The sequence below is a fragment of the Pseudochaenichthys georgianus genome, chromosome 11 (genome assembly GCF_902827115.2).
Source record: "Pseudochaenichthys georgianus chromosome 11, fPseGeo1.2, whole genome shotgun sequence".
In the NCBI taxonomy this organism is placed as follows: Eukaryota; Metazoa; Chordata; class Actinopteri; order Perciformes; family Channichthyidae; genus Pseudochaenichthys; species Pseudochaenichthys georgianus.
This window is the reverse complement of record NC_047513.1, coordinates 6,706,894-6,734,720: the sequence shown is the minus strand read 5'-3', so window position 1 is coordinate 6,734,720 and position 27,827 is coordinate 6,706,894. Positions and strand designations below refer to the sequence as shown.

Genomic DNA, 27,827 nt, shown 5'->3' with positions numbered 1-27,827 from the left:
CCTCGGCACACACACACACACACACACACGCACGCACGCACGCACGCACGCACGCACGCACGCACACACACACACACACACACACACACACACACACACACACACACACACACACACACACACACACACACACACACACACACACACACACCCCCACACACACACACAGAATACTGCACAGGACTTTGGCTTCCTCGTCTGCAGAAAACTTCAAGTCTCTCCACCAAACAGCATGTGAGTATCTGCAGGGGTGCATACCAATATTTTATTTAATAATACTGTAGTGTTCGTGCAACAGGGTACACTTTGTAATCTATGTACAGAGATTTTATAAGCTTCATATTGTTATATAACTAGCTAAAAACCATGTCTCTGCTTCCAGATCAAACTGAGAATTCTTATTATTTTAGCTTCGAGGACTCTTCTAGCTGTGTCTTGTTGATCAAAAACTTCACAGCATGCAGTTTCTTTCACAATAAACAATGCACTAGTCAGATGTTTTCATAGATTATATAATAGTTACCATAGGTGGTCATGTTTCTTGCTGTATGCTTAGTGTTTCAAGCGGGCTTAACATACCCTGAAAAAATTAAAACAACTGAACATAACTTGCAAGAAATCTAGCACTTTGCATGTAAAACCTTAAGCATGTGTAGCAAGCTACAGAGATGGAAAAAGTACTCACATCTAGTACTTCAGTAAAAGTGGAAGTGTATACTCTGTTACAAGTAAAAGTCCTGCATTGCAAATGTTACTCAAGTAAAAGCACATAAGTATTATCATCAAAATATACTTTAAGTACCAGAAGTAGTCATTGTGCAGATTGACCCAGTTCAGAATAATATATATGATGTGTTTTATAATGAATGATCATCAAAGTGTTCTCAAAGCTGGTGAAGGTGCCGCTAGTTTGAATGACTTTGTATACTGCAGGGTAGCTGGTGAATTTACTCCAGGTGGAGCTAAAGTCTGATTTAACACTTGATTATATTTATAAGTAACTAATGTTATTAAATGAATGTAGTGGAGAGAAATTAAGTGATTTGAAGTACAAAGTAGCACAACAATTGAAATACTCAAGTAAAGTACAAGTATCTAAATTGTGCTTAAGTACAGTACTTGAGTCAATGTACTTAGTTACTTTTCACCACTGTTACGTGGCAACTGAGAATCTGCACAACATAAAAGCCGTCCAGGAGACAAGACGGTACAGTACACATGAATCAACTACAGGAGTGAATCACATACATACTTTAACGAGTGTTAAAGCTTCTCATGGTAACACATTAATCTGCGATGCTGAGTTTTCCTTTGACATATGCAACTCTTTTGTATCATGTCGTTTTAATCATTTCAAGACCTTGTCATTCTTTGTTGGTTTACAGTTAACCCATAAAAAGTATTTAATGTTAAACCATCAGTATTGAACAAAGCGTGAATCAAAAATTTGTATTTGTGACGTAGGAGGACATTGAAATACTTAACCACGTGCCGTCTGTCGCTTATCTTTATCATAACCAAATATTTGGATGAAACTATACTAACAACTTTTGCATTAATCAAAAATACCGTCTTTCAATACATATTTGTTGGATGTGATTTGCAGATATGGCGATAAAATGAGAAGCTACAGGATTTGGTTTGTGGTGCTCAAAAACCAAAAGACCTACCTTTTTAAAACCAGAATGTTTTTCTGAAATCACACTGGCTTCTTTTTGGCAATTTTTAGCAAAGTAGAGGTCCACAAACTGACACCCTGAGCTGTACTACAATAAGCAATGTTCATAGTTAGTACAGTAAAACAATATGCATACATTGATTAATTAACAAAATGTAATCCATGAAGGGCTCAGGGGGTAGAGCCATACTTGCCAACCCTCCCGATTTCATTGCCCTCTCCCGGTTTCCTCCCGGGGTCATATTTCTCCCGCATTTCTCCCGATTTCTGACAAAATCAGATTTACTCAGGACTGTTTCCACTCGGACATTAACACAGCTACACCATTGTTTGGTTTCCATGGTAGCGCGTCTCTTTAGCAGCGCACGCAACTCAAAGTCTGAGAGGGTGAGGAAGATTGTCACAGAAAACTGAACAAGAATCGACAACACGACCCTCTGCTCACTCCTCTCCTAAAATACAGGTCCAGCCCACACATATGCTCCATCAAGGATGGTGCTACAGGCCGCAAGGCAGTGCACTTACCACTACAATAAGCATGTTAATGTTAATCTAATAGCCTACAGCTCCGGCGATGATCCACTAGCACCCCCGCGGTGGTTTTGAAATGCTCCCTATTTCTGAGGCCTCAAGGTTGGAAAGTATGGGTAGAGCGCTGATCTTCGCGTCAGGGGAGAGCAAGTTCAAGTCCCACTGCAGTCAGCATGTTGTTGTGTCCCTGAGCAAGACACTCACCCTAAAACCCTAAACCTGTGGTGATTGCCCACAGTACTGAGTATATGTAACTCACGTCTAAATAAGTGACATGTCATATTTATTTTTGTTTTTGGGATCACCGCACTCTTACACAAAATAAAAATGCATAAAGCACTATCTGAATATCAATGTTCAGCTTGAGCTAAAATGTCTGTTGTTTGAAAGACATGCTAGCAGCTGTGCAAAGAAACAGTCTTAAAGCTAAAAATTGAAAATATGAATATATTGATATAAATAAACATCCAGTTTACCACATTATTGCCTTCTATAGTAAACAGCTCAAATATTATAAATTGCTTTGGGAAATGGAACAAAATGAAAATGAATAATATCAAATGCTCTTTTATTAAAGAAATTAAACATTGAACCGAACATGAAAGGCACCAATAAAAAAAAGAATACTGATTACATTACAAATGCAGTTACATACTGTTACTCTCCTTCAACTTACTTAAAGGGGACCTATCATGCAAAATGCACTTTGGTACGTCTTTTATACATGAATATGTGTCCCCGGTGTGTCAGGGAACTCACCAAGTGTCAGAAAACACAACCCTCTCTCTTTTCCTCCATACCCAAATCTCTAAAAACGGGGCTGCAACGGATCTGATACAGACTGATCCAGATTTGAAATAGTTCTGATGTCAGAAATGGGGTGCTCTGCCTATATGGCCAACTCTCCACCTATCAGGGGAATGAGAGGTTGCGTGGCATGGTAACAGCATGGTAACAGCATGGTAACAGCATGGCATGACGCTCGTGCCTCGTGGTCAGCTGCAGCTCATTTGCCACAGAATCAGCCCTTGTGAAGACAGGGCTGGAATAGACCAATAGAGCGGAATGAGGCATGGCTAAAATGCATGATCGGTTTGGTATTTTGAAAAAAAAACTTCACAGACATGTTTTATATAGGTATGGCCCTACAATATATTATTCAAATATAGCATGATAGGTCCACTTTAAAGAATCCAGAGGATAATATTTCAAATATTAGCACAGCAAAATGAAAGGAGAAATCCCAGAGAAAGACACCACACACACTTTCAGAGGGTCATTAGTGACGAGAAAGACAATTGTTATGGGTCCACACATTATTCTGCAGTAAACCAAGTACCAGAGGTGGGAGTAAGTCCTACATGTGCAAGTCATGAGCAAGTCTCAAGTCTTGACCTACAAGTATCAAGCAAGTCCCAAGTCACTTTGATGAGAGTCAAGCAAGTCAAGTCAAGTTAGGGCTGCTCAATTTATCGTATTTTAAATCGTATTTTAATCGTGATTACGGCTTGCAACGTAATCTAAATAAAACGATTATTTTTGTATTATTATTTTTTTTTTAATTTTTCTTTTTTAGTTGAATTATACTTAAAGGTGGGGTAGGTAAGTTTGAGAAACCGGCTTGAGATCGCTAGAATTTGAAAATACACAACCGGAGAAAATCTGCCACTTCCTTATAGAGCCCCTCCTCCAACACACACGAACGCGCACATGACCAATGAGGGCACGAGATAAGTTTGTGCCCCGATGGAAGGCTGACAGGCAGGTAGGCCATCCAATCCGTTTAGCCGGCCCGGCCCGGCTTTTACAGTATTACGGCTTCGACAGATGACATTTTTTTATGGATTTTTTGTCAAAGCACTTAAGATATTCATTGCTATCGGGATGTTAAGAGCATTCCATGGAATATAACAAAAAGTGTATCTCGAGCCGGTTTCTGAAACTTACCTACCCCACCTTTAAAGTTTAGGGTAATCAAGTGTTAAAAACATACTGTTCACATTTTTTTTCTCCAATAAATGGATGTTTTCAAAGTCAATGAATAATCGCATTTAATAATCGCAATTACAATTATTGACCCAAATAATCGAGATTATGATTTATGCCTTAATCGAGCAGCCCTAAATCAAGTCATACAAAATTCTGATGAATAAGCCCAGTCTCCGCATTTAAATCAGTTAAAAGACAGTGGTTATGAAAATGGATTTAACCCACACTATGATCTTCATTACATACACAGTTAATCATTTGAAATCTAATTTAGACAATCATATTAGATTCATATTAACCCTAGAACTGCAGACAATATAGCTAGGACTCAAAAAGGCAGAATTCCAGGTAAGAAAATCATATATTGCATTTGCAATTACACATATTTAATTTAAATGTATGTTAACACTAGAACCGCCAACAGCCTCAGCGCCTACATAGATATCATTTTCAAATCATTTAATTTGTTCCTCTTCATAATTTCCTTATAAACTAAGTAGGACGATTTAAAACTCACTTAATTGGGTTCATTTTGAAATTGCTTCAGTTTATCATCATAACAGATCAAAAAGTTCAGATTCATTTTACAATAAATCAAGGAATGATGCACTTCGACAAACAAAAACAACATCATTAAAACATTTAAACAAACTACTAAAAGTAGATGAACTACATTATTCAACATTACAGTAACTTCTGATAATAACACAGGGGACATAAACGAGGCATCTCTCTCTCTCTCTCTCTCTCTCTCTCTCTCTCTCTCTCTCTCTCTCTCTCCTGACAGCCCGTCAGTCAAAAATGATTCCCTTGGAGGTTCAAGTGTTCATTTACCGTTTTGTCTTCTCTTTGCAATGCTTAATCGATTTTAAACCAAGTCTAACGTAGCTTAAACTTAACGTTAGCTTTCTAGCTAACACAACACATGCACGTACCTTTCTCTGTGGGGTTTGTTGTAGTGACAAATGAAGTTGGATATTGTGGTGGTCCTGTCACTGATCTTTATGCTGCATACCCTGCATTCCGCTGTTCTCTTCTTATTAGCGTCATCGACAACATAATCCTTGAATCCAAACTTGACTATTTTTGGAGTAACGCTAGCCGCTGCCATGTTAACTGACACTCCTGCCGTCTAGTGGGTTGTCAGGTTTGTGCGCATGGCGCTATAATCACATTCCAAAAAACTAAATGTGATATCTCACCACAAAAACAAACGCAAATATTTAATTTTTAAAAAGTTAAGTCCTTTCAAGTAATCCGTCTCAAGCTTAAGTCAAGTCTCAAGTCATGAATACCAAGTCAAAGTCAAGTCAAGTCTTTTATCAATGTTAGTCAAGCAAGTTTCGGAATCGAGTCAAGTCATGTGACTCGAGTCATTTGATTAACACGTTTGGGGTGAAACTAATGTGAAATGTTGCATTTCCTTCCTTTCCTTCTTCTCAGTAACACACCTCCAACATGTCCCTCCTCACACACCTGTTGGCGTGTTTGTTCGGGATGGGCTCCTGGGTCTCCATCAACGGCCTGTGGGTGGAGCTGCCCCTGATCGTGCCCCAGATCCCGGAGGGTTGGTACCTGCCCTCGTACCTCTCCGTCCTCATCCAGATGGCCAACATCGGGCCTCTCTTCGTCACCCTGATGCACCGCTTCCGGCCCGGCGCCCTGAACGAAGCAGCCGTCATATATCTGATCATCGGGGTGGGCACCGTGGCGACCTTCCTGATGGGATTCTTCTGGAAGGAGACCGTCGTTGTGGGGGGGGGTTCTCGCAGTGTAGCCCTCCTGGTCCTGACCTTCTTCCTGGCGACTGTAGACTGCACTTCCTCCGTCACCTTCCTGCCCTTCATGATGCGCCTGAAGACTCAGTACCTGACCACGTACTACATCGGGGAGGGGGTGAGCGGCCTGCTGCCTGCTCTGGTGGCTCTGATCCAGGGGGTGGGAGTGGTCCACTGCATAAACAGCACTCAGTCTCTGAACCACACCGTGAACTCCTCCAGCTCTGTGACCCTTGACCTCCGGGCCGAGTACCAGCCAGCTAACTTCTCAGCGGAGGTGTTTTTCTTCTTTCTCAGTGCCATGATGCTGGTGTGCCTGCTGGCGTTCCTGATGCTAAACTACCACCCATCTGTGGCCAGGGAGCACCCCAATGGTCGAGTGAAGGAGAAATCTCAGAGGAACAGCAAGTGGGTGGAGGAGAAGCCCATGATTGATCCATTGAGACCTGACAACACGAAGCGCAGGAGCGGCTTCGGGGCAGGGTCCTACAGCTGGGCGCAGGTGGTTTATATCTTTGTGGTCCTGGCCTGGGTCAACGCTCTGACCAACGTGGTGCTCCCCTCGGTGCAGTCCTACTCCTGCCTGCCGTACGGGAACAACGCCTATCACCTGTCTGCCACCATGGCTGCTGTGGCAAACCCTCTGGCTTGCTTGATCGCAATGTTCTTCCCTATAAGGTCAGTGTGCTCTTTCATACTTAACAAAATAAATAAACCAAATAAATCCATTACATTGCTCAAAATCACAAAATTGTTTTTTGTTTTCAATCTGGACAGCTTTTACACTGTTTATATTTCAAAGAAAGTACTCAAAATAGCAAAAATACTTGATGTTTATATTATACAGTGGGGCAAAAAAGTATTTAGTCAGCCACCAATTGTGCAAGTTCTCCCACTTAAAAAGATGAGAAAGGCCTGTAATGTTCATCCTAGGTACACTTCAACTATGAGAGACAGAATGGGGGGAAAGAATCCAGGAAATCACATTGTAGGATTTTTAATGAATTAATTGGTAAATTCCTCGGTAAAATAAGTATTTGGTCACCTACAAACAAACAAGATTTCTGGCTCTCACAGACCTGTAACTTCTTCTTTAAGAGCCTGCTCTGTCCTCCACTTGTGTATTAATGGCACCTGTTTGAACTCGTTATCAGTATAAAAGACACCTGTCCACAACCTCAAACAGTAACACTCCAAACTCCACTATGGCCAAGACCAAAGAGCTGTCAAAGGACACCAGAAACAAAATTGTAGACCTGCACCAGGCTGGGAAGACTGCATCTGCAATAGGTAAGCAGCTTGGTGTGAAGAAATCAACTGTGGGAGCAATTATTAGAAAATGGAAGACATACAAGACCACTGATAATATCCCTCGATCTGGGGCTCCACGCAAGATCTCACCCTGTGGGGTCAAAATGATCACAAGAACGGTGAGCAAAGATCCCAGAACCACACGGGGGGACCTAGTCAATGACCTGCAGAGAGCTGGGACCAAAGCAACAAAGGCTACCATCAGTAACACACTACGCCGCCAGGGACTCAAATCCTGCAGTGCCAGACGTGTCCCCCTGCTTAAGCCAGTACATGTCCAGGCCCGTCTGAAGTCTGCTAGAGAGCATTTAGATGATCCAGAAGAGGATTGGGAGAATGTCATATGGTCAGATGAAACCAAAATAGAACTTTTTGGTAAAAACTCAACTAGACGTGTTTGGAGGAGAAAGAATGCTGAGTTGCATCCAAAGAACACCATACCTACTGTGAAACATGGGGGTGGAAACATCATGCTTTGGGGCTGTTTTTCTGCAAAGGGACCAGGACGACTGATCCGTGTAAAGCAGGGATGGGCAACAGGCGGACCGCAGTCCGGATCCGGACCCAGACGCCGACCTATACGGACCCGGACCTATAATCAATACATTAATAGGGGATTTCAATTTCGACGGGGCGATTCTATTTTAACCGCTGCCGACAGGGGGCGAAAGAGACGAGTGAGCGATACAAGGAGAGAAACGCAGAAGAAGAGACGAGAGCGAGGCAGAGGGAAGCGGAGAGGAAAGTGAACAGGCGTGTTAGCGGCAAACTGGGAGAGACAGGTAATTACACAAACGGCGCTCTCCAAGAAGAGGAAAGTGGACAGTGAGAAAAGAGCTTTTAACCCTAAAGCTACAGGTCACTTCAATATATATCACACTAATTCATAAAGCAACTTAGACATGTTGATGTTGCGGACCTTTGCATGGGGAGATTTTCTCTAACTGGACCTCGTTGAATTTTAATTGAATACCCCTGGTGTAAAGGAAAGAATGAATGGGGCCATGTATTGTGATATTTTGAGTGACAACCTCCTTCCATCAGGCAGGGCATTGAAGAGGGCACGTGGCTGGGTCTTTCAGCATGACACTGATCCCAAACACACCGCCCGGGCAACGAAGGAGTGGCTTCGTAAGAAGCATTTCAAGGTCCTGGAGTGGCCTAGCCAGTCTCCAGATCTCAACCCTATAGAACATCTTTGGAGGGAGTTGAAAGTCTGTGTTGCCCAGCGACAGCCCCAAAACATCACTGCTCTAGAGGAGATCTGCATGGAAGAATGGGCCAAAATACCAGCAACAGTTTGTGAAAACCTTGTGAAGACTTACAGAAAACATTTGACCTCTGTCATTGCTAACAAAGGAGGAGCCATTTTATGGGTGTTGTTGGTGTGTCAGTTTATTTAAGTTATATGTATAGTGCAATATTATTTGGAACACTTGGTGGCGGGGTTTAGCTGCACCGGGTGTATATAAAGCAACCTGATCTCACCAGAATGCGTGACTCCACCACGACTCCTTAACACCACAATGCGTGGTGGAGTCACGAACTTTGTTACATTTGCGTGTCGGCACCACGCAAACAACCCCAATGTAAAGTGAATGAGGCTCCTTTGTCGTGGTGCACACACGCATTTCTACAACGTGCATTGTGTGTAATGCAACTGTTATTTTTATTAAATTAGTTAGTTTTTAAGGAAGGCCAGAGCTTCAGCTGTGTCAAATAGATTGTTCCCTTCAGTTAACGTTATTTAAAAGATAATGATCATGTCCCCTGTATTGTATTACGAGCGTCCATTCCCATTGGATAACGGAGAATTTTACACCCGGAAGTAAGTAGCCTATTCCCCTTACTGTCGATTGATTTTACAGTGATATCTGCACTACTCATCGACTAAAAAACACCAAATTGTCCTTGTTAATTACACAACATTGATAGGTTTGAATTTTGTACAATGCTTTTGTATTTTCCCCCTTCGATTCGGAAAAACAAATATATTTTCGGAGTTTTTGGACGGCAAAAGACACTACACTACCCAGAATCCTCAGCTATCGTTTGGGACTACACCATGTGCTTAGCTTGACAAACCCCGTGATCAGTCCTCAACCTCTGTGATTGGATGCGCGACGTTTACACAGAGCGTCCAAAAGGACTTTGAAATGGAATGAAACCCATCGACGGCACACTATTCAAAACAGGAATCGAACGTGCCCTCCTCCCCTCCTCCCCCCTTAGGTCACAGGCTCCTCCAACAGTGCTACGCAATAAAACAGATGCACAGAAAAAATAGTGAAATAGTGCAATAAGAGTCTATATACAAGTGATTGGAATATGATATATTAGATAAATAATTTCTAAGTAGCAGCCAGATGAATGTTATTTCTAAGTTCAGGTGTTTAATAGTCTTCTGGCCTGTGGGATGAAGCTGTCTCTGTGTCTGGTGGTTTTAGTCCGGATGCTGCGGTACCGCCTGCCAGACTGCAGCAGACAGAACCGTTTGTGGCTGGGGTGATGGTGGTCTTTTATAATCCTGAGGGCTTTCTTTAAGGTTAACCTGGTATTTTTAATCCACTACATTTATTTTAGTTACTTTACAGATTCTGATTAATGATGTGAAATATAAACAACCCTTAAATCAGACTTTAGTTACACCTGAATGAAATTCAGTGAAGGTGATTGTCAAGTGCCAACAATCAGGCGAGATATTTGATAGTTGGTTGCTTGAGAAGACTAAATATTTATCTGCAGATCCGTTTAAAGCATATTCATTACTCGTTATTCTCTAATAGTTCATTAAAGACTGTATATAATTGCTATTTTGCACATCCCTTTCAAGATTTCAAGATTTTCTAAGGTTTATTGACATATCATATACACAACAGTGTAGTTATGCAATGAATGAACAACTTGGGTCACAGGTTCATCAACAGTGCATTACAAGACATCTATCAATGTGTGTATACTTCCACCATTACACTGTTGTATTCTGCACATTTCTTTAATTAAAGCCTTATTAGTTAGCACATCCTCCTATCAGGCACTAAACTGTTTTACTCTAGATATCATTTGAGTATCTTCTTGATATTTTCTATTCTATATTTATATAATTGACCTTCTACTTTCCCACTATTTTGTATGTACTCTTAATATTTGAATGTTTTCATAAAATATAACACATTCAAAAGTGCGTTACAAAAATGAAAGACATTAAGAAAAAGGCATTTTAAACAGTCATTAAAAAGCAACACAATCTTCCTGCATTGCAATTACTCTAAACGTGCAATAACGTGCTTTAACCAGTAGGTGGTTTGGGTTAAAAGGCTGTCAAGTTTACAGTGTTAACAAAATAAGATATACTGCTGTTTCCGGTTTAGTTTACGACGGATATTATTTTGTTATTGTTTTGATATTTGTAACACAAAAGCGATGGAAAAAACCCATAGCAACCAAAAAAAGATGGTCTTAACATGACCCAGTCGTCTAGTAGTTAATAAAAAACAATAATATCAAAACAAAATATTACTACTAACTTTATTGTGAAATTAAAACAGAACGGTAAAATAATAGTTTCCGGTGTATTCTGATGCCCGATCTCTGTAGATAAATAAAGAACTAAGACAGATGTGTAATATTTAATGCAGCCAAACCATTTATTACAATGCATTCATGTGATGACTTTCAAAGAGTAAAGCAAGCACTGCTGAAGAAAGTATGATTTTCTCTTTTACGAAACGTTTTTTTTCATATGGAATGCAGTTGGAGGTCAACCAATCAAAGAACTTGAGGACTGATCACGGGGTTCATGGTGTAGTCCCAAACGATAGCTGAGGATTCTGGGTAGTGTAGTGTCTTCTGCCGTCCAAAAACTCCGAAAAAATATTTGTTTCTCCGAATCGAAGGGGGAAAATACAAAAGCATTGGACACAATTCAAACCAATCAATGTTGTGTAATTAACAAGGACAATTTGGTGTTTTTTAGTCGATGAGTAGTGCAGATATCACTGTAAAATCAATCGACAGTAAGGAGAATAGGCTACTTACTTCCGGGTGTAAAATTCTCCGTTATCCAATGGGAATGGACGCTCGTAATACAAGACATGATCATTATCTTTTAAATAACGTTAACTAAAGGGAACAATCTATTTGACACAGCTGAAGCTCTGGCCTTCCTTAAAAACAAACTAATTTAATAAAATTAACAGTTGCATTACACACAATGCACGTTGTAGAAATGCGTGTGTGCACCACGACAAAGGAGCCTCATTCACTTTACATTGGGGTTGTTTGCGTGGTGCCGACACGCAAATGTAACAAAGTTCGTGACTCCACCACGCATTGTGGTGTTAAGGAGTCGTGGTGGAGTCACGCATTCTGGTGAGATCAGGTTGATATAAAGAGGTCATAGGTGACAGGAGAGGGCAGGACACAGAAGGAAGAGAGCATACCGATTCCACCAGCCCGGCAGATGCTCATCACAACAACTAAAACTGTACAATTAAACCCTGGTATGTAAACGCTGAATAAACCTCATTATAAACTGCAACAAAGGACCGGGAACTCATCTGTTTGTGTCTGCCTCTGGATCACTCTTCAGCCCTTCTGTGACGTAATGACAAAAAGATATTGGACATAGAAACAGGAAATTGCCATTACGATAAGTGGAATCGTACTCTATGAGTGAAACGGGAAATAAGAATCACTTCACATTGGATTAAGGATCGTTTTCACCGGAAACAAACAATTGGATTATTGCACAATCGACATCGTCATCCCGGATCAGCTGGCCAACACGCCACAATCAGCTGGAGATTGTTCCCACCTGAGCTCACCGAAGAGGCCGAGAGCCAAGACTGGGAAAGCGGCCGGGTATGTGCACTGTGCAGCAGGATAAGAGGATTGTATTGGAGATATTAAGCTGTATTGGACAATGGCTTAGTAAATGGATGTAATGCTGCAACGATGTCAGCTGTTTGAAACAGCACGCTGTCGGCTAACGGACAATTCCTGAAAACGAAACTTAAAGGAACAGTGAACATTAATCATGTCTGTGAAATCTGACGTCACGTCACAAGATGGCGCTGTTGGACTGCAATCTGTGAGAGAAAAAAGGATTATCACTCACACAGCCAAAGGATTGGAATTGTTCATTGTCAACTGTCAAAGAGCAAGAAACTTCAGCTACAAACAAGTAAAGAAGTGAATGGAAAGACTGAAAGAGCTGAACTCAAAAGACAATGCAAAAGAAATACAGTTACAATTAGTTAACGTTATGAGGTTGTGTAATGAATTAAAGGCAAATCACAAATCATTAACTGACCTTCAACTGCCTGAAGAAGAAATGGGAAAGCAAAAGCAGTGGCTGCAAGAAAAGATGCATATAATTGATGGATTTATACAAGATGCAAATGTGTGGTTATCTGAGAGTTTACAGTCTATTGTGGGAAGTGCCATCGAACAAAGTGTCAGCTCAGATGACATCGGACCTGATGACAGCGTTTCAAAGGCATCACACCCTCAGTCAAAACACACAACTGGTTCATCACATGTATCATCTACCTCTTCTGCTCCAATTAAAGCCCAGGCAGACAGGGCGGCTTTAATCGAGAGGGCTGCAGCACTGGATATTCAACATGAGCTTGATGTACAAGGGGAGCAGTGAAACCAACAAGGGGAACAATTGAAACAACAGTTGAAACAACAGGTGAAACGAAAGAAGGAACAATTGGATTTACAAACTAAACTGGCAGAAGCCAATGCCAGGCTAAACGTGCTCAGCATGGGATCAAGACACACCTCTAGAGCATCAGATGGGATGAGCTCTTACTTCAGAAACCCTACAGCAAGATGTAATCTACATGCAACTGAATTCCCGCCTCATCAAGCCCAAGCCTCTATTCCCAGACAAAGTATACAGACACATGTGCAGGGACATGTTGACATCACACCACCTGTAATCAACAATGGTAATCAAGGTGACGTCTATAACCTAATCCAGAGGCAAAATGACAACACTGCTATGCTGGCTCAACAGCATCTCACTTCTACTTTACCTCCAAGAGACATTCCTGTTTATGACGGTGACCCATGCAGTTAGAAGCCTTCATTCGTGCATTTGAAAGAGGAGTAGAGCGGAAAACTGATGATGAAAGTGACTGCCTGCATTACCTAGAGAAATACATTAGAGGACAACCAAAGGACCTAGTGCGCAGCTGCCAACATCTGCCTCCATCTCAAGGTTATCAAAGGGCAAAACGTCTGCTTAAAGAACACTTTGGTAATGAACACAAGATTGCCACTGCATACATGAACAAAGCATTTACCTGGACAATGATCAAAGCCGAAGATGTGGAAGCACTGCAAGCCTTCTCTTTGTTCCTAAGAGGTTGTTGCAATGCAATGGAACATCTCACCTATATGGATGAAATGAATGTTGTTTCAAACATGAAACACATACTACAGAAACTACCCTACAAACTCAGAGACAAGTGGAGGAATAGAGCATGTCAGCTACAGGAAGGGCGTGGGCATCGAGCTACATTTCCTGACCTTGTCAACTTTATGGAAAGGCAAGTGAAGAAACTGTCAGATCCTCTGTTTGGAAGCATCCAGGATGATAAACCAACTGCAGCTATCAAAACTGTTATCTCTACCTTTTCAACAATTAGTTTTGCAACAATTATTACCTGCCCAAGAACACCAGTGCTAGAACATGCAACAACGAATGGAATGAAAATACCTCCATCAACCACCAACTCCCTACATGTGTGTTTGTTCTGCAGAAGAAGTGGTCACTCATTGGAGCAGTGTCCACACATCCTGAAGAAAACACACAGAGAAACAATGGACTTCTTGAAAGGAAAAGGGGTGTGTTTTGGATGCCTACAAATAGGACACATGAGCAAACACTGCCACAGTTGTTTGGCATGTTATGTGTGCAATCAAAGTCATCCTGAAATACTCCACATTGAACAAAAAGGCAAAAGAGAGGAAGCAGAACACACAGAACAGAATGGGAAGCCAATGGAAAGTAATAGTGTCATCTCACCTCATACATGTGGGCACATTGGGGCCGGTGATGAAAACTCCATCTTCTCCATTGTACAAGTAAAGAGCCACAAAGGGGACAAAGTGTTACAAACTTATGCCTTTCTGGACCATGGAAGTTCATCTACCTTTTGCACAGAAAGTTTAATGAGGAGGCTAAACCTTACAGGACAAAGGACTAACATTCTCCTAAAGACAATGAATCAGGAAAAAATGGTGTCTAGTCATCATATCTCAGGTTTGGAAATATCGAGTCTGGACGAAAACAATTTTCTTCAGCTATCCGATGTCTTCACACATAAAACCATGCCTGTTTCCAAGCTCAATATTCCTCTACAAGAAGATCTTGAAAAATGGCCTTACTTAAAGGACATCAAAATTAATGACATTGCTTCTGGCATTGACTTACTCATTGGGACAAATTCTCCTAAGGTATTGGAACCTTGGGAGCTGATCAATAGCCAAGGAGAAGGACCCTACGCTGTAAAGACCCTACTGGGGTGGGTCTTCTATGGTCCCCTAAAAGGAAGCAACGACAGCAGAGATGCTAATGGCCACCCTGCTGCTGCTGCTGCTGTCAATCGGACATCCATTGTACACCTAGAGGAGTTATTGGTCAAACGATACAATCATGATTTCAATGAAAACACAAGCAAGGAAACAGAGGAAATGTCCAGAGAAGACAAACAATTCCTGAACATTATGAATCACTCTGCAACAATGTCAGATGGACACTACTGCCTAGACTTACCATTTAGACAAGAAAATCCCAGTATGCCAAATAACCGATGCATCGCTGAACAGCGTATCCAAAGCCTGAAACACAAGAGACTTCATGAAAAAATCGAGGAGTCCAGAGGACAGGGAACCCGAAGAACGCACTCACTGAGGCCGTGCTGGCAAAACGAAAGATAGAACGGGAGCGCAAGAGGAGGAGGAAAGAGTTTATCCTGAAGAAGAAACTGGCTGAAGAGAATAGCCAAGAAGCGCCAGTGGAGATCAAGAAAGAACCCGAGCCCGCCCCCGCTGCTAACAAAAGAGATGTAACGGCTCTCATCTTCAACAAGGTGGAGATGGTGGAGGAAAAGGACAAGGCCAAAGAAATGGAGAACAAGATCAAGTGGACCAACGTGCTCTACAAGACCGAAGGACTCAAAATAAAGGACAGCAAAGACTGATGACCCTTAAAATAAGGGAGAAGAAAATAAACTGCATTTTTTTTTTTTTAAGAATTACATACCAACACATACACACCATTTTATTTTGTATAGCTCCTTTATTATTTATTGGTAATTGTTTTGTTTTCATACTAAAGCCACTTAGGGGCCGATGTGTGGGAGCCATTTTATGAGTGTTGTTGGTGTGTTTATTTAAGTTATATGTATAGTGCAATATTATTTGGAACACTTGGTGGCGGGGTTTTACCTGCACCGGGTGTATATAAAGAGGTCATAGGTGACAGGAGAGGGCAGGACACAGAAGGAAGAGAGCATACCGATTCCACCAGGCCTTTGGTCAATAACCAAATACTTATTTTCCACCATAATTTGCAAATAAATTCTTTACAAATCAGACAATGTGATTTTCTGGATTTTTTTCTTCTCATTTTGTCTCTCATAGTTGAGGTATACCTAGGATGAAAATTACAGGCCTCTCTCATCTTTTTAAGTGGGAGAACTTGCACAATTGGTGGCTGACTAAATACTTTTTTGCCCCACTATATATGTTTTTTTAATTTGTTTAAATGTGGACATACTGTGTTCAACTGTAATATGATTAAAAAAAAATGTATGTGATTATATGTATAAGATATATTTAATAAGGTTTCAGTGCAAAATGCATATAATGGATTATATTTTTATTTTAAAAATGTGTTCCGTACCAAGGAAACAGATTGTTATTCAAAAAATACTGAAATATTGTCATAGCGTCGGTAAAATAAATGATAGCAGACTTTGTGTACACAACCCGATAGAATAATTCAATTGTTTGGATGAGAAGGTGAAAAAATGAATAATATGTAATTCTCTGACAACATTCATTTTAACTTTAACTATTTGTATTGATGATTAACCTGCCTTTATATATATTTGTTTTGTTAATCAATGAATAGTTTTTCACAGGTTCCGTGAGCCCAATGTATTTGAATGTTTTAAGTGTTCATTACTGTGCATTGTCCCTGCCAAATAAACAATTAAATAAAGAAAACGATTGATAAATTATCAAAATACTTTCCACTTGATTCTTTCACACACACATACGGGTATTGGGCCGAGGGGGACACCGTACTTCCAGTATCCGCCGTTTTACGCGAGGTGCAAGCAGCCATACACCGTCTAGGTGTTGCTAAGCTTCCTGTACTGAATATCAGAGTCTATTGCCTTAATCAATATCTAGTCAACTCTAAAATACCACATATATGCAATGGCATGATAATATTATTGTGACAAGTGGGGTATTCACCTGGTGTTTCCAGAAATTAGACGTAGATGCAGCCAAAATCGACGAAGGCCACTGTCGTTTTTCTATACATCTGCAGGCAGTCTGTAAGGGCAATCCGACAAGCCATACAGCTCTAGTTTACGCTGGTAACGACCTAGTCCCCTCAAGTCCAGAGATCTAATCCGAAGACATGCAGCGATTTCTTCGGTCGTTAATTTAAATTAAAAAAAACCTAGTGCGCTCTGCCTGGCTACGCTAGCTAGCTGTTTATATTTGCACTTCCAGGATATTTGCACCTCCAGCAAAATGGCGTATTTATATATATATATATATATATATATGGCGCGTGTTGCATTGTGGGTAGCTCGTGACGTCACTGTGTGTGAAAGAATACTAATAATGTTCAGCTCTACACGTCAAACCCTATCTTAATTTTTTTTAAAGACAGTAATTGTTATTATTTCAACTTTAAAAAAAATGTTTTAAGACAATAAGCTTGTCCTTTTTTAATTTAGATCTGTGACATTTCATAACATTTCCAACGTGTGGTTTCAGATCCCTGCTGTTGATGGGAGCGCTTACAGTGACAGGAAGTGGAGTTGGAGTGTATATAATAGCCATGGCAGTGCTGAGCCCATGCCCACTGCTGGTTAATGAAACCTCAGGGGGGGTCATCATGGTGAGTCACGCTGCTTTAACTTGTGTGTGAATCTAACTAAGAAACCACATGGGCATACAAAGAGTATTTTTTAGGTTTCTAACTCACCTCTGTTTTCCCTCCACAGGTGTTGGCCTGGATCCTGTTTATCCTCACTCTGTCCTATGTGAAGGTGATCATCGGTGTGATCCTGCGCGACGAGGGCCACAGCGCCCTGGTGTGGTGTGGAGCGGGGGTGCAGCTGGGCTCTCTGCTGGGGGCTGTCACCATGATTCCAGTGGTCAACGTGTACAACTTCTTCTCATCAGGGGACCCATGCAACACAAAATGCCCCTGAATGAAGGAGTGATGAGAAGAGACTGGAGGCGGATTCGGTAAAGACACATCCTTATTGGATCCAAGATACTCAATGGAGGCAATCTCTAAACGCCCCCTTTTTATTTACATGATTGACCTACTTTGAAACATCTGCATTTCACATTTAAGTACTGTGGCCGACGCATGCAAAGCAACCATCAATTAGTTATGCCTTGATTATGCTGCCGTAGACAAGAGGAAACGTTTGCAGATGTACTAAAGATACTCACTTTCAAGTAGTAGTCTTACATTCAAACCCTAATAATAGGCCTTCAACTTCATGTAAATAAAGTGTAAAAATGTACTAATACAACTTAAATAACTAAACGTACTAACTTACTTTATTACCCAATCTGAAAAAACATTGGACAGGAAGTGGAAGACAATGTTTTGTATTTTGTAAAGTAACTAAAACTATTAGACAAATGTAATGGAGAAAAAAGTACAATTTCTGCCTCTGAAATCTAGTGGAGTAAAATACATAGAAAACAATAAAATAGGAATGCTTGTAGTAGAATTGATCACATTGAATTAAGAAATAAGCATGGGGAAATTCTCAATTTTAGTTTTTAAGAAAACTTTTAATAAAAACATAGAAGCATAATTGCTATTCCAAGCTTTACATTATACTCATTACTGGTCTTATTTTTCGAGCATATGGACTGACAGTTTATTTAGTCTAAAGTGTCATTTCCGTTTTCTGGTCAACCGGGCAGTGTGATCAAAATTAACAATATCTGTGTTAGCAGATTTAGACTTAAACCTTTTGTCTCCTGCAGCAGAAAGGTGAATAATCTCAGCAGTTCAAGTTTAGCCATTCATCACAGCGTTATTTATGATAGGCACACATCTCAAGAGGCTTGAGGACAGAGAGAGAAGGGGCGTGACTTCCAACGGCCTTATACTCCGGGTAGTGACATCACAATCATGTGGTACAGCCCTAACCAATGAACACAGTTAGTAGTCGCAGCGACTTACATAAGCAATATATGGTACACAGTCATACATGGAGTCATACACTATACATGTCTGTATGTTATATCTCAACACTCCCACTTATGAATTATGTGCTTACTGTTTACCTGTTCATATCTAATCAACAAACCAAAAACATGGTACAAATGATTTAAATGTGGGCTTCTTCAACACGTTTTACACACCAGACATGATCCCTTCAAATGTCTTCAGCTTCAGTTTGGAAACAGGCTTGGTCATCACATCTGCAACCATTTCGTCTGTAGGACAATAAACCAGTGTCATCTTTCCCTGCCTTATGGTGGACCTTATGAAGTGGTACTTAATATCCACGTGTTTACACCTTTGTCTACACACAGGATTTTTAGCAAGGGCTATTGTCCCCTGATTGTCCTCGTTTACAACTGTTTTCTTATACACATATGTGTCTATCCCTTCCAGTAGCTGCTCCAAGTAAATACACTCCTGTATTGTTAGAGCTAGAGCCATATACTCAGTTTCACATGTGGAAAGCGCTACTGTAGGCTGTTTCTTGGATTTCCAAGAGACTAGTGAGCTGTCCTTACTCATGCTCACACAATACCCTGTCATGATTTTAATATTCACATGGACAATGTCAACAATAGTCTCACAAAGGACTTTACATCATGCCTGGACAGTTTTGGACTACAGCAATATATTGACTTTCCCACACACTCCAAAGGACATATACTTGATCTGATCTGCTGCTCTGGTGTAACTCCTCTGAACTGCTCTGCATTCGATTTGCCCATTTCTGACCACAAGTTTGTAACCTTCAATGTCAAGTTAACATTACCCAAAGCAAATATGTCACGTTCCATCTCATTCCGTAATGTCAAGAATATTAACACGTCTGCTTTTTCTAATGGAATTAACAACCTCCCCTGCAAAGACTGCCTATCAACCACAGATGAGCTGGTCTCCCATTACAATGACGGACTCCAGAACCTTTTAAACATACATGCACCTCTGAAAACCCGGTCTGTCTCTTTCACCCGCTCTGCCCCCTGGTATACACCTGAGCTACGCCAGCTCAAAGCTAAAGGTCGTCGTCTTGAACGCCTGTACACCAAAACTGGCCTTGTAGTCCATAAGGACATGTACAACAGCCACATACTCGCCTACAAGGATGCTCTTTCCTCTGCTAAATCAGCATACTATGCCAAATTAATTAGGTTAGGTGAAGGAAACACCAGAACTCTGTTCTCTACAGTCAACCGCATTCTGCAGCCACCGGCCTCTCTTGCACCCCACCTATACTCAACCTCTCAATGTAACACCTTCATGACCTTTTTCAATGCCAAAATCAAAAATATTCACCAGCAACTGACCTCCTCCAGCTATACATCACTTCACTCAACTCCGTATGCTCCCCTCTCCTCCCCACTATCCAGCTTCGAACTTCCCACTGTCGCTGAAATATCAAATCTCATTCGGAAATCAAAATCATCCACCTGCCAGCTTGACCCCCTTCCTACCCACCTAGTTAAAGCATGTCTACCTTCTCTCTCCGCTTTAATTACCGACATAATTCACTCCTCCCTTACCTCTGGTCTCGTCCCCTCATCCCTCACAGGTGCAATAACCCCTATTCTCAAGAAACCTGGTGCGGACCCCAACAACATGAATAATTTCCGCCCAATTTCAAATTTACCATTTGTCTCCAAGATACTCGAAAAAACAGTTGCAGCCCAAGTCCATACTCATCTGAACAACAATAATCTTTTTGAAGAATTTCAGTCTGGCTTCCGCTCCTCACACAGTACAGAGACGGCCATGGTTAAAATCACAAACGATCTCCTAGTAGCAGCTGACTCTGGGCTCTTATCCATACTCATCCTCCTTGACCTGACTGCAGCCTTTGACACCATCTCACACCAAATCCTCCTTGACAGATTATCTTCTATTGGTATCACTGACACATCCCACACCTGGTTTAGATCTTTCCTCTCCGGCCGTACTCACTTTGTCCAACTCAAACACTTCAAATCACAGTCCCATCCAGTCTTCACTGGTGTTCCTCAGGGTTCTGTCTTGGGCCCCCTCCTATTTATCATCTACCTCCTACCTCTCTGCCATATCTTCAGAAAATACGCAATCCAATTTCACTGCTACGCGGATGACACCCAGCTCTATTTTTCCACCAAACCCACCTCCACTCTCCCCCCCACTGCCCTTTCCGACTGCTTACTGGAAATCAAATCCTGGTTCTCATCCAACTTCTTAAAACTCAACAGTGATAAAACCGAGTTTGGCTCCAAGTCCACTCTGGCTAAAACTCTGGCTAAAACTGACAAATTCTTCCTCACTATTGACAATTCCACAGTCTCACCCTCCCCCCAAGTTAAGAGTCTGGGTGTCATCCTTGACAGCACCTTATCATTTGAAGCTCACATCAACAACATCACTCGATCTGCCTACTTCCACCTCCGCAATATTAACCGCTTCCGCCCGTCACTCACACCCAACAGTACCGCCATCCTCGTCCACGCCCTTGTTACGTCCCGTATCGATTATTGCAACTCCATCCTCTCTGGTCTTCCTCAGAAATCCCTACATAAGCTCCAACAGGTCCAAAACTCAGCCGCCCGTATCATCACCAGAACTCCTTTCATTAATCATATCACTCCGGTTCTCCAACAACTCCATTGGCTCCCCGTTAAGCAGCGCATAGACTTCAAAGTGCTGCTCCTCACCTTCAAGGCCCTTCACACTCTTGCACCTCCATATCTCTCTGAGCTCCTTCACATCTACACTCCCTCTCGTACTCTCCGATCCTCCTCTGCCTTCCAACTCATTGTACCTTCTGCCCGCCTGATCACCATGGGGTCACGAGCCTTCAGCCACTCTGCCCCCCGTCTCTGGAACTCTCTCCCACAAGACATCCGCAATATGGACTCACTCCCAACCTTCAAATCCAGCCTGAAAACACACCTTTTTAAACTGGCATATTCAATTTCTTAATCTCTGCTAAACTGATTGTTGTTTTTAATTTTTTAAGTCTTGTATTACTGTGTGCTCTTCTTTAATTATGCTCTGTAAGGTGTCCTTGAGAGTTTTGAAAGGCGCCCATAAATAAAATGCATTATTATTATTATTATTATTATTATTATTATACTGCGTCCATCTGTTTTATCTGCAGCCCAATCAGCGTCACTATAAGCCTGTAGGCCTAGTTTCTCGCTGCTCTTTCTGAAACAAACCTGTTTGTCTGCAGTACCCCTGAGATAACGCAAAACGTGTTTTACTGTAACCCAATGTTCATCTGTCGGTTCAGCAAAATATTGTGATAACTTGCTTACCATGGAACATAGGTCTGGACGTGTACAGGTAGTCAAATAGATTAGGCTGCCAACAGCCTCTCTGTATTTCTTCACATCCACCATTTTAGGTGCATCTTCAGTCTAACTTTTGGTCACAAGGTGTGTCCCTTACCCTACACTCCTGCATGTCAAAACGTTCCAGTATCTTTTCCACGTATCTCTTTTGTGATACTTTCACACAGCCGTCAGACTGACTGAAATCCATGCCCAGAAAATGATTTACTCTCCCTAAATCCTTCATTTTAAATGTTGTGGAAAGCATGTTTTTCACTTTCTCTAAAATCTTGGTGTTGCTGGCTGCGATGATAAGATCATCGACCCAGATAGCAATTATTACTTTCCCCTTTTTTAGACTCCTTGGAGTAAACGCAGTGGTCTGCCGGGTTCTGTGTAAAATTGTCATTCATGCAACATCGTATTCCAATTTCGCCCTGACTGCTTCAGGCCGTAAATTGACTTCTCTAGCTTACACACTAGCTTTTCTCCCTCCTTTACATAACCCTCAGGTTGTTCCATGTAAATGTCGTGATCGATGGGTGCATGCAGGTAGGCCGTCTTTACATCCATCTGGTGTCAAATCAAATCCTCTTGGGCTGCCTTCTGCATTAATACACGTACACTTGTCAGGTTGGCTGTAGGTGAGAACGTCTCCCCGTAATCTATCCCCGCCCTCTGACTGTATCCTTTCACTACGAACCTGGCTTTGTACTTGTCGTGTCCATCAACGTCTCCCTTAACTGAATAGACCCATTTACCTCCCACTGTTTTCCTGCCCTCAGGCAATTTTGTCAGGGTAAAAGTCTGATTGTCTTCTCGAGACTTAATTTCCTCATCCATCGCTTTTCCCCAGTTTTCTGACTCGGCCGATGTCATGGCCTCTTTAAAGGTCAGAGGTACACTGCTCTGTAACAGTAATCTATACTAGTGAGTGTTTTATCCTCTTCATCACTATCTTCCTGAGTATAATCTCTCTATAACTACTCTGGGGGTTTGCGCTCCCTACTGGGATATCTCCCACTGTCTGAGGCATGTGACGCCACCCTAGGGAGCTGTTCGCCATCATCCTCTGGTGCTGACTGTGGAGCGTTAGTTTGTACATCTTTGCTCAGTACACTAGGCTGTGGGGCCTTTACTCCCTCTTCACAGTCTTCCTCCGAATCCTGTTCTAACCTCTGTGTCTGAGTCTCGCTATCACAAGTTGTGCTGGTGATAAACTTTACTAGTCTGTGCTTCTGAACCTTCTCTTTGTCGGGGTAGTAAACTAGATAGGCGGGGCTTCCCTTGTCATTTTGTTTCACAATAGGCGTTAGCATTGAGCTTGTCGTCTTGAGCCCTCAGTTCCGCGGTCAGCTCTCCAGCGGGTGCTCGAAGGATGGTCTCCTTCAATCCCACCCCGTGCATGCAACACAGCATCCTCTCTTCCCAAAGCTCATACTCTTCTGCTTTCCCGTCAAACGTGGGCCACTTGCTCTTCCTCGTGGTTCCATTCGCCATGGCTTTTGCGTGTGTAGCTTTAGTAGCTTAGTTTAGGTCCTTGTTAGCTTAGCTTTAGCTTCCCTCGGTTCTCCCGATGCTAAACTAGCTTAACACGTGGCTAACTAGCTACTCCTATGCTAACCGTGCTAACAGGCAATGTTCTCGCCTCGCACGTGCGCTTCGAACTGTAGAATAATTCATCGCATCTGGGCCCATAACCTGTTAGCAGATTTAGACTTAAACCTTTTGTCTCCTGCAGCAGAAAGGTGAATAATCTCAGCAGTTCAAGTTTAGCCATTCATCACGGCGTTATTTATTATAGGCACACATCTCAAGAGGCTTGAGGACAGAGAGAGAAGGGGCGTGACTTCCAACGGCCTTATACCCCGGGTAGTGACATCACAATCATGTGGTACAGCCCTAACCAATGAACACAGTTAGTAGTCGCAGCGACTTACATAAACAATATATGGTACACAGTAATACATGGAGTCATACACTATACATGTCTGTATGTTCAACCCAGTCTCACGGCATTTCGTGTTCACCAACACGATTTTTAATCTATTGATTCGTGTTCACCATCACGATTTGCCACTTTTTTTCGTGTTGCACAGCACGATTTTAAAAGCAATGTATTTCTACTGGTAACGTGTTTCGTGCCTGCAGGCTGCAGCACGTATTTTTATCCGGTCGGGTCGTGGAAGACCGGAAGCTGTGTGGTTCATAAAAACATGTTCTTACTCAATATCAAGCCACAATTATTGCTTTTATTTTAAATCGTATAATTTCGGACTTTTGTTGCCGTCTGTGAGGAAAATAAATGGGGCTCAGAGCCTCAGGATACTGAAATCTGTATTTTTAAATATTTGTTTCCTTCTAATTTGTTATTCTTTTCAAAATAACACACTGTTATTTACTCACCAATAACACACAATTATCCTTGCTTTTATTTATTGGTTTAATTCCATAATCTCGGGCTTTTTTGGTGTCCGTCAGGAACTGAATTTCAAAATAAAAATAACCGGAAACAGACGTAGGCCTATAAGGGACATTTCGAGCATCATTGCGATTTCTGAGTTTAGGATGGCCGAAGACACTACACTACCCATAATCCCCAGCTATCGTTTAGGACTACAGTTCCCGTAAGGCTACGCAGAGCGTCAAACAGCTGTGTGAAATGGAACGAAACCACGCCAGACTATCCAAAACTGGAATCGAACACCCCTCCAGAACTACACATGCTAGCTATTGTGTTTCGCTAAATGTTCTATGGGACGTCTCTACTGAACGTTTTCGTTTTTCCCACAATTAGAAGTTGCCATTATTAAACACATTGGTGTTATCAAATGTAAAACATATAATTAATAAATGGGTGAAAATCGCTTGTGTCCATAATGCGCAGCATTAATATATACCCACATGACAGCTCATTGCTACTTTGTAATTCTACTCCACTACAATTCAGAGGTTAACCTGGTATTTTTACTCCACTGCATTTATTTGAGTTACTTTGCAGATTCTGATTAATTATGTGAAATATAAACAACCCTTAAATCAGACTTTAGTTACACCTGAGTACAATTCAGGTAAGGTGATTGTCAAGTGCCAACAATCAGGAGAGCTATTTGATAGTTGGTGCTTGAGAAGACTAAACATGTATCTGCAATTGACATGAATGGAAACAAGTAATAAAGTATATTCATTACTCGTTATTCTCTACTAATAGTTAATTAAAGACTGTATATTATGGCTATTTTGCACATCCCTTTCAAGATTTTCAAAGGTTTATTGACATATCATACACAACTACGGTGTAGTTATGCAATGAATGAAAAACCTGGGTCACAGGTTCCTCAACAGTGCATTACAAGACATCTATCAATATGTGTGTACCTCCACCATTAAACTGTCATATTCTGCACATTTCTTATTCTATCTACATACATAAGAGTATAATTAATGTGTATAATATCAGTTAAAATAAGTGCTTCAACATAGTTAACATTGCAGGAAAGCAATATATTAGACGTTAATTACTTTGTCAGGCTTAATATTTAATATTTAATGTTTAAATAAAGGTTAATCCGTTTTTCTGTTTTGCACCTCCTCCTATTAATATCTGTGTACATCTTGCACTAAACTTTTATTGTAGAGATCACTTATAGTATCTTCTTGATTTTTTATATTCTATATTTCTATATTTATACTTTCCCCCTATGAAAGTATGTACTCTTAATATTTTTTTAATCAAATATAACACATAAAAACAATAATTCAATAACGTGCTTTAACCACTAGGAGGTGCACACAAGGTGCACACAGCCATAATAACTTTGTATTATTAGTGTGTATGTACAACATATGAAGCTCAGCGCAAGTTCAGACAGGAAGACCCATCACTCCGTATTGCACGTCATGGCAATACTCGCTCCTTTCACTAGATGAGAGAGAGCGCCACTCCTTAGCCAACCTATCACTTCCCTCCATTCACAAGCCTAATCATCGCACCTGTTAATCCCTCTATATATGCTCTCCCCTTTTCTACCAGCTGTCTTTCAGGTGTCAACGCGCAACCCTCCTCCACCCCTTCACCTCCTGCTTTCAACTCCACGCATGCACACACATGCATTTCCAAACATTTGGACTACCTATGTTGCAAATGTATTATCTTTTCAATTTACACACGGCATCTATTGTACGTCTGTCCGTCCTGGGAGAGGGATCCCTCCTCTGCTGCTCTCCCTGAGGTTTCTCCCATGTTCCCTTTAAACTGGGTTTTCTTTGGAAGTTTTTCCTTGTACGATGTGAGGGTCTAAGGACAGAGGGTGTCGTATTGTCATACTGATATTCTGTACACACTGTGAAGACCACTGAGACAAATGTAACATTCGTGATATCGGGCTATATGACTAAACATTGATTGATTGATTGAACTCAGGACCAAGCTTAACCTTCTCCCTTCCAACCGGACCTAACCACTTATCACCACCACCAGTGTCTAGACCCGGGGGGGTTCATCGGAAACGGTTCTTTCCCTTCCCGAATGATATCCTACAAAACCTGGGCCTAATCGCCAAATGCCATTTCGTTCTTTTGTTATAAACTATCATTATGTTTCATTTATATAATGTGACGGATAATAAACATGTATTACATACATCACGTCTCTCCTGATTGAACTGAAGATGTATAGTTTTATGCATGCTTTCACATCATTTTACAGCATATTGCTATACTATTTCAGACTCAGTATTTACATTCTTACATTCAAAGAAAATCAGTAATATCTTTGAAAACTACAGTCATTTTCTATCAGCTGTGCACCGTTATGGTGTAAATATAACCTATCTATGAATTAGATCAAATGTAAAAGTCAGCCGAATTAGTGTTGATACTGCAAGGAGACGTATTGTGTGAAGAGAAATTGAAGATGTTGTTTAATTGTTGATATATTTATGATCCACGTCAAGTATTCAGTTTCGGCGCCATTTCTTCCAGTTTTTCCAAAGGTCTTCTCATCAGGGCTCTCTAAATAAAGAACTACGGCAGATCTGTAATATGTAATGCAGCCGAACCGTGTATTACAATGCCGTTATGTGATGACTTTCAAAGAGAAAAGCAAGAGCACTCGGAATTAAGTATTATTTTATACTTTTAAAATGTTTTCCGGATTTCATATAATATAAACACCAAATCCCAGCATGCATTGCGGCTAACACATCCAATCAGCGAGCTTAAAACCATAGCTGAGGATCTTGGGTAATCGCTCGAAATGCCTACGTCTGTTTCCGGTTATATTTATTTTGAAATTCAGTTCCTGACGGACACCAAAAAAGCCCGAGATTATGGAATTAAACCAATAAATAAAAGCAAGGATAATTGTGTGTTATTGGTGAGTAAATAACAGTGTGTTATTTTGAAAAGAATAACAAATTAGAAGGAAAAAACGATTTAAAAAATACAGATTTCAGTATCCTGAGGCTCTGAGCCCCATTTATTTTCCTCACAGACGGCAACAAAAGTCCGAAATTATACGATTTAAAATAGAAGCAATAATTGTGGCTTGATATTGAGTAAGAACATGTTTTTATGAACCACACAGCTTCCGGTCTTCCACGACCCGACCGGAGAAAAAGACGTGCTGTCGCCTGCTGGCACGAAACACATTACCAGTAGAAATACATTGCTTTTAAAATCGTGCTGTGCAACACGAAAAAAAGGGGCAAATCGTGTTGGTGCACACG

At 41.2% G+C, this 27,827-nt stretch overlaps 1 protein-coding gene and 1 pseudogene across 2 annotated transcripts; both read left to right on the top strand.

The window, feature by feature from the left end:
• The first annotated feature begins 136 nt into the window (after positions 1–136).
• On the top strand, positions 137–26,714 carry slc52a3-2a (solute carrier family 52 member 3-2a). 2 transcript variants are annotated; one of them, XM_034093991.2, is made up of 5 exons: positions 137–234; positions 5,642–6,654; positions 17,326–17,449; positions 17,556–17,802; positions 26,132–26,714. In XM_034093991.2, exons 2-4 carry the CDS (start codon positions 5,657–5,659, stop codon positions 17,763–17,765), a joined length of 1,332 nt encoding a protein of 443 aa, XP_033949882.1. In that variant the 5' UTR covers positions 137–234; positions 5,642–5,656; the 3' UTR covers positions 17,766–17,802; positions 26,132–26,714. The 2 variants fall into 2 exon arrangements, with proteins under 2 accessions (XP_033949882.1, XP_033949881.1); XM_034093990.2 differs by lacking the exon at positions 26,132–26,714 and having other exon boundaries at positions 17,556–17,951.
• LOC139434849 (surfeit locus protein 6 homolog) lies at positions 15,103–15,506 on the top strand (annotated as a pseudogene).
• Positions 26,715–27,827: the final 1,113 nt, after the last annotated feature.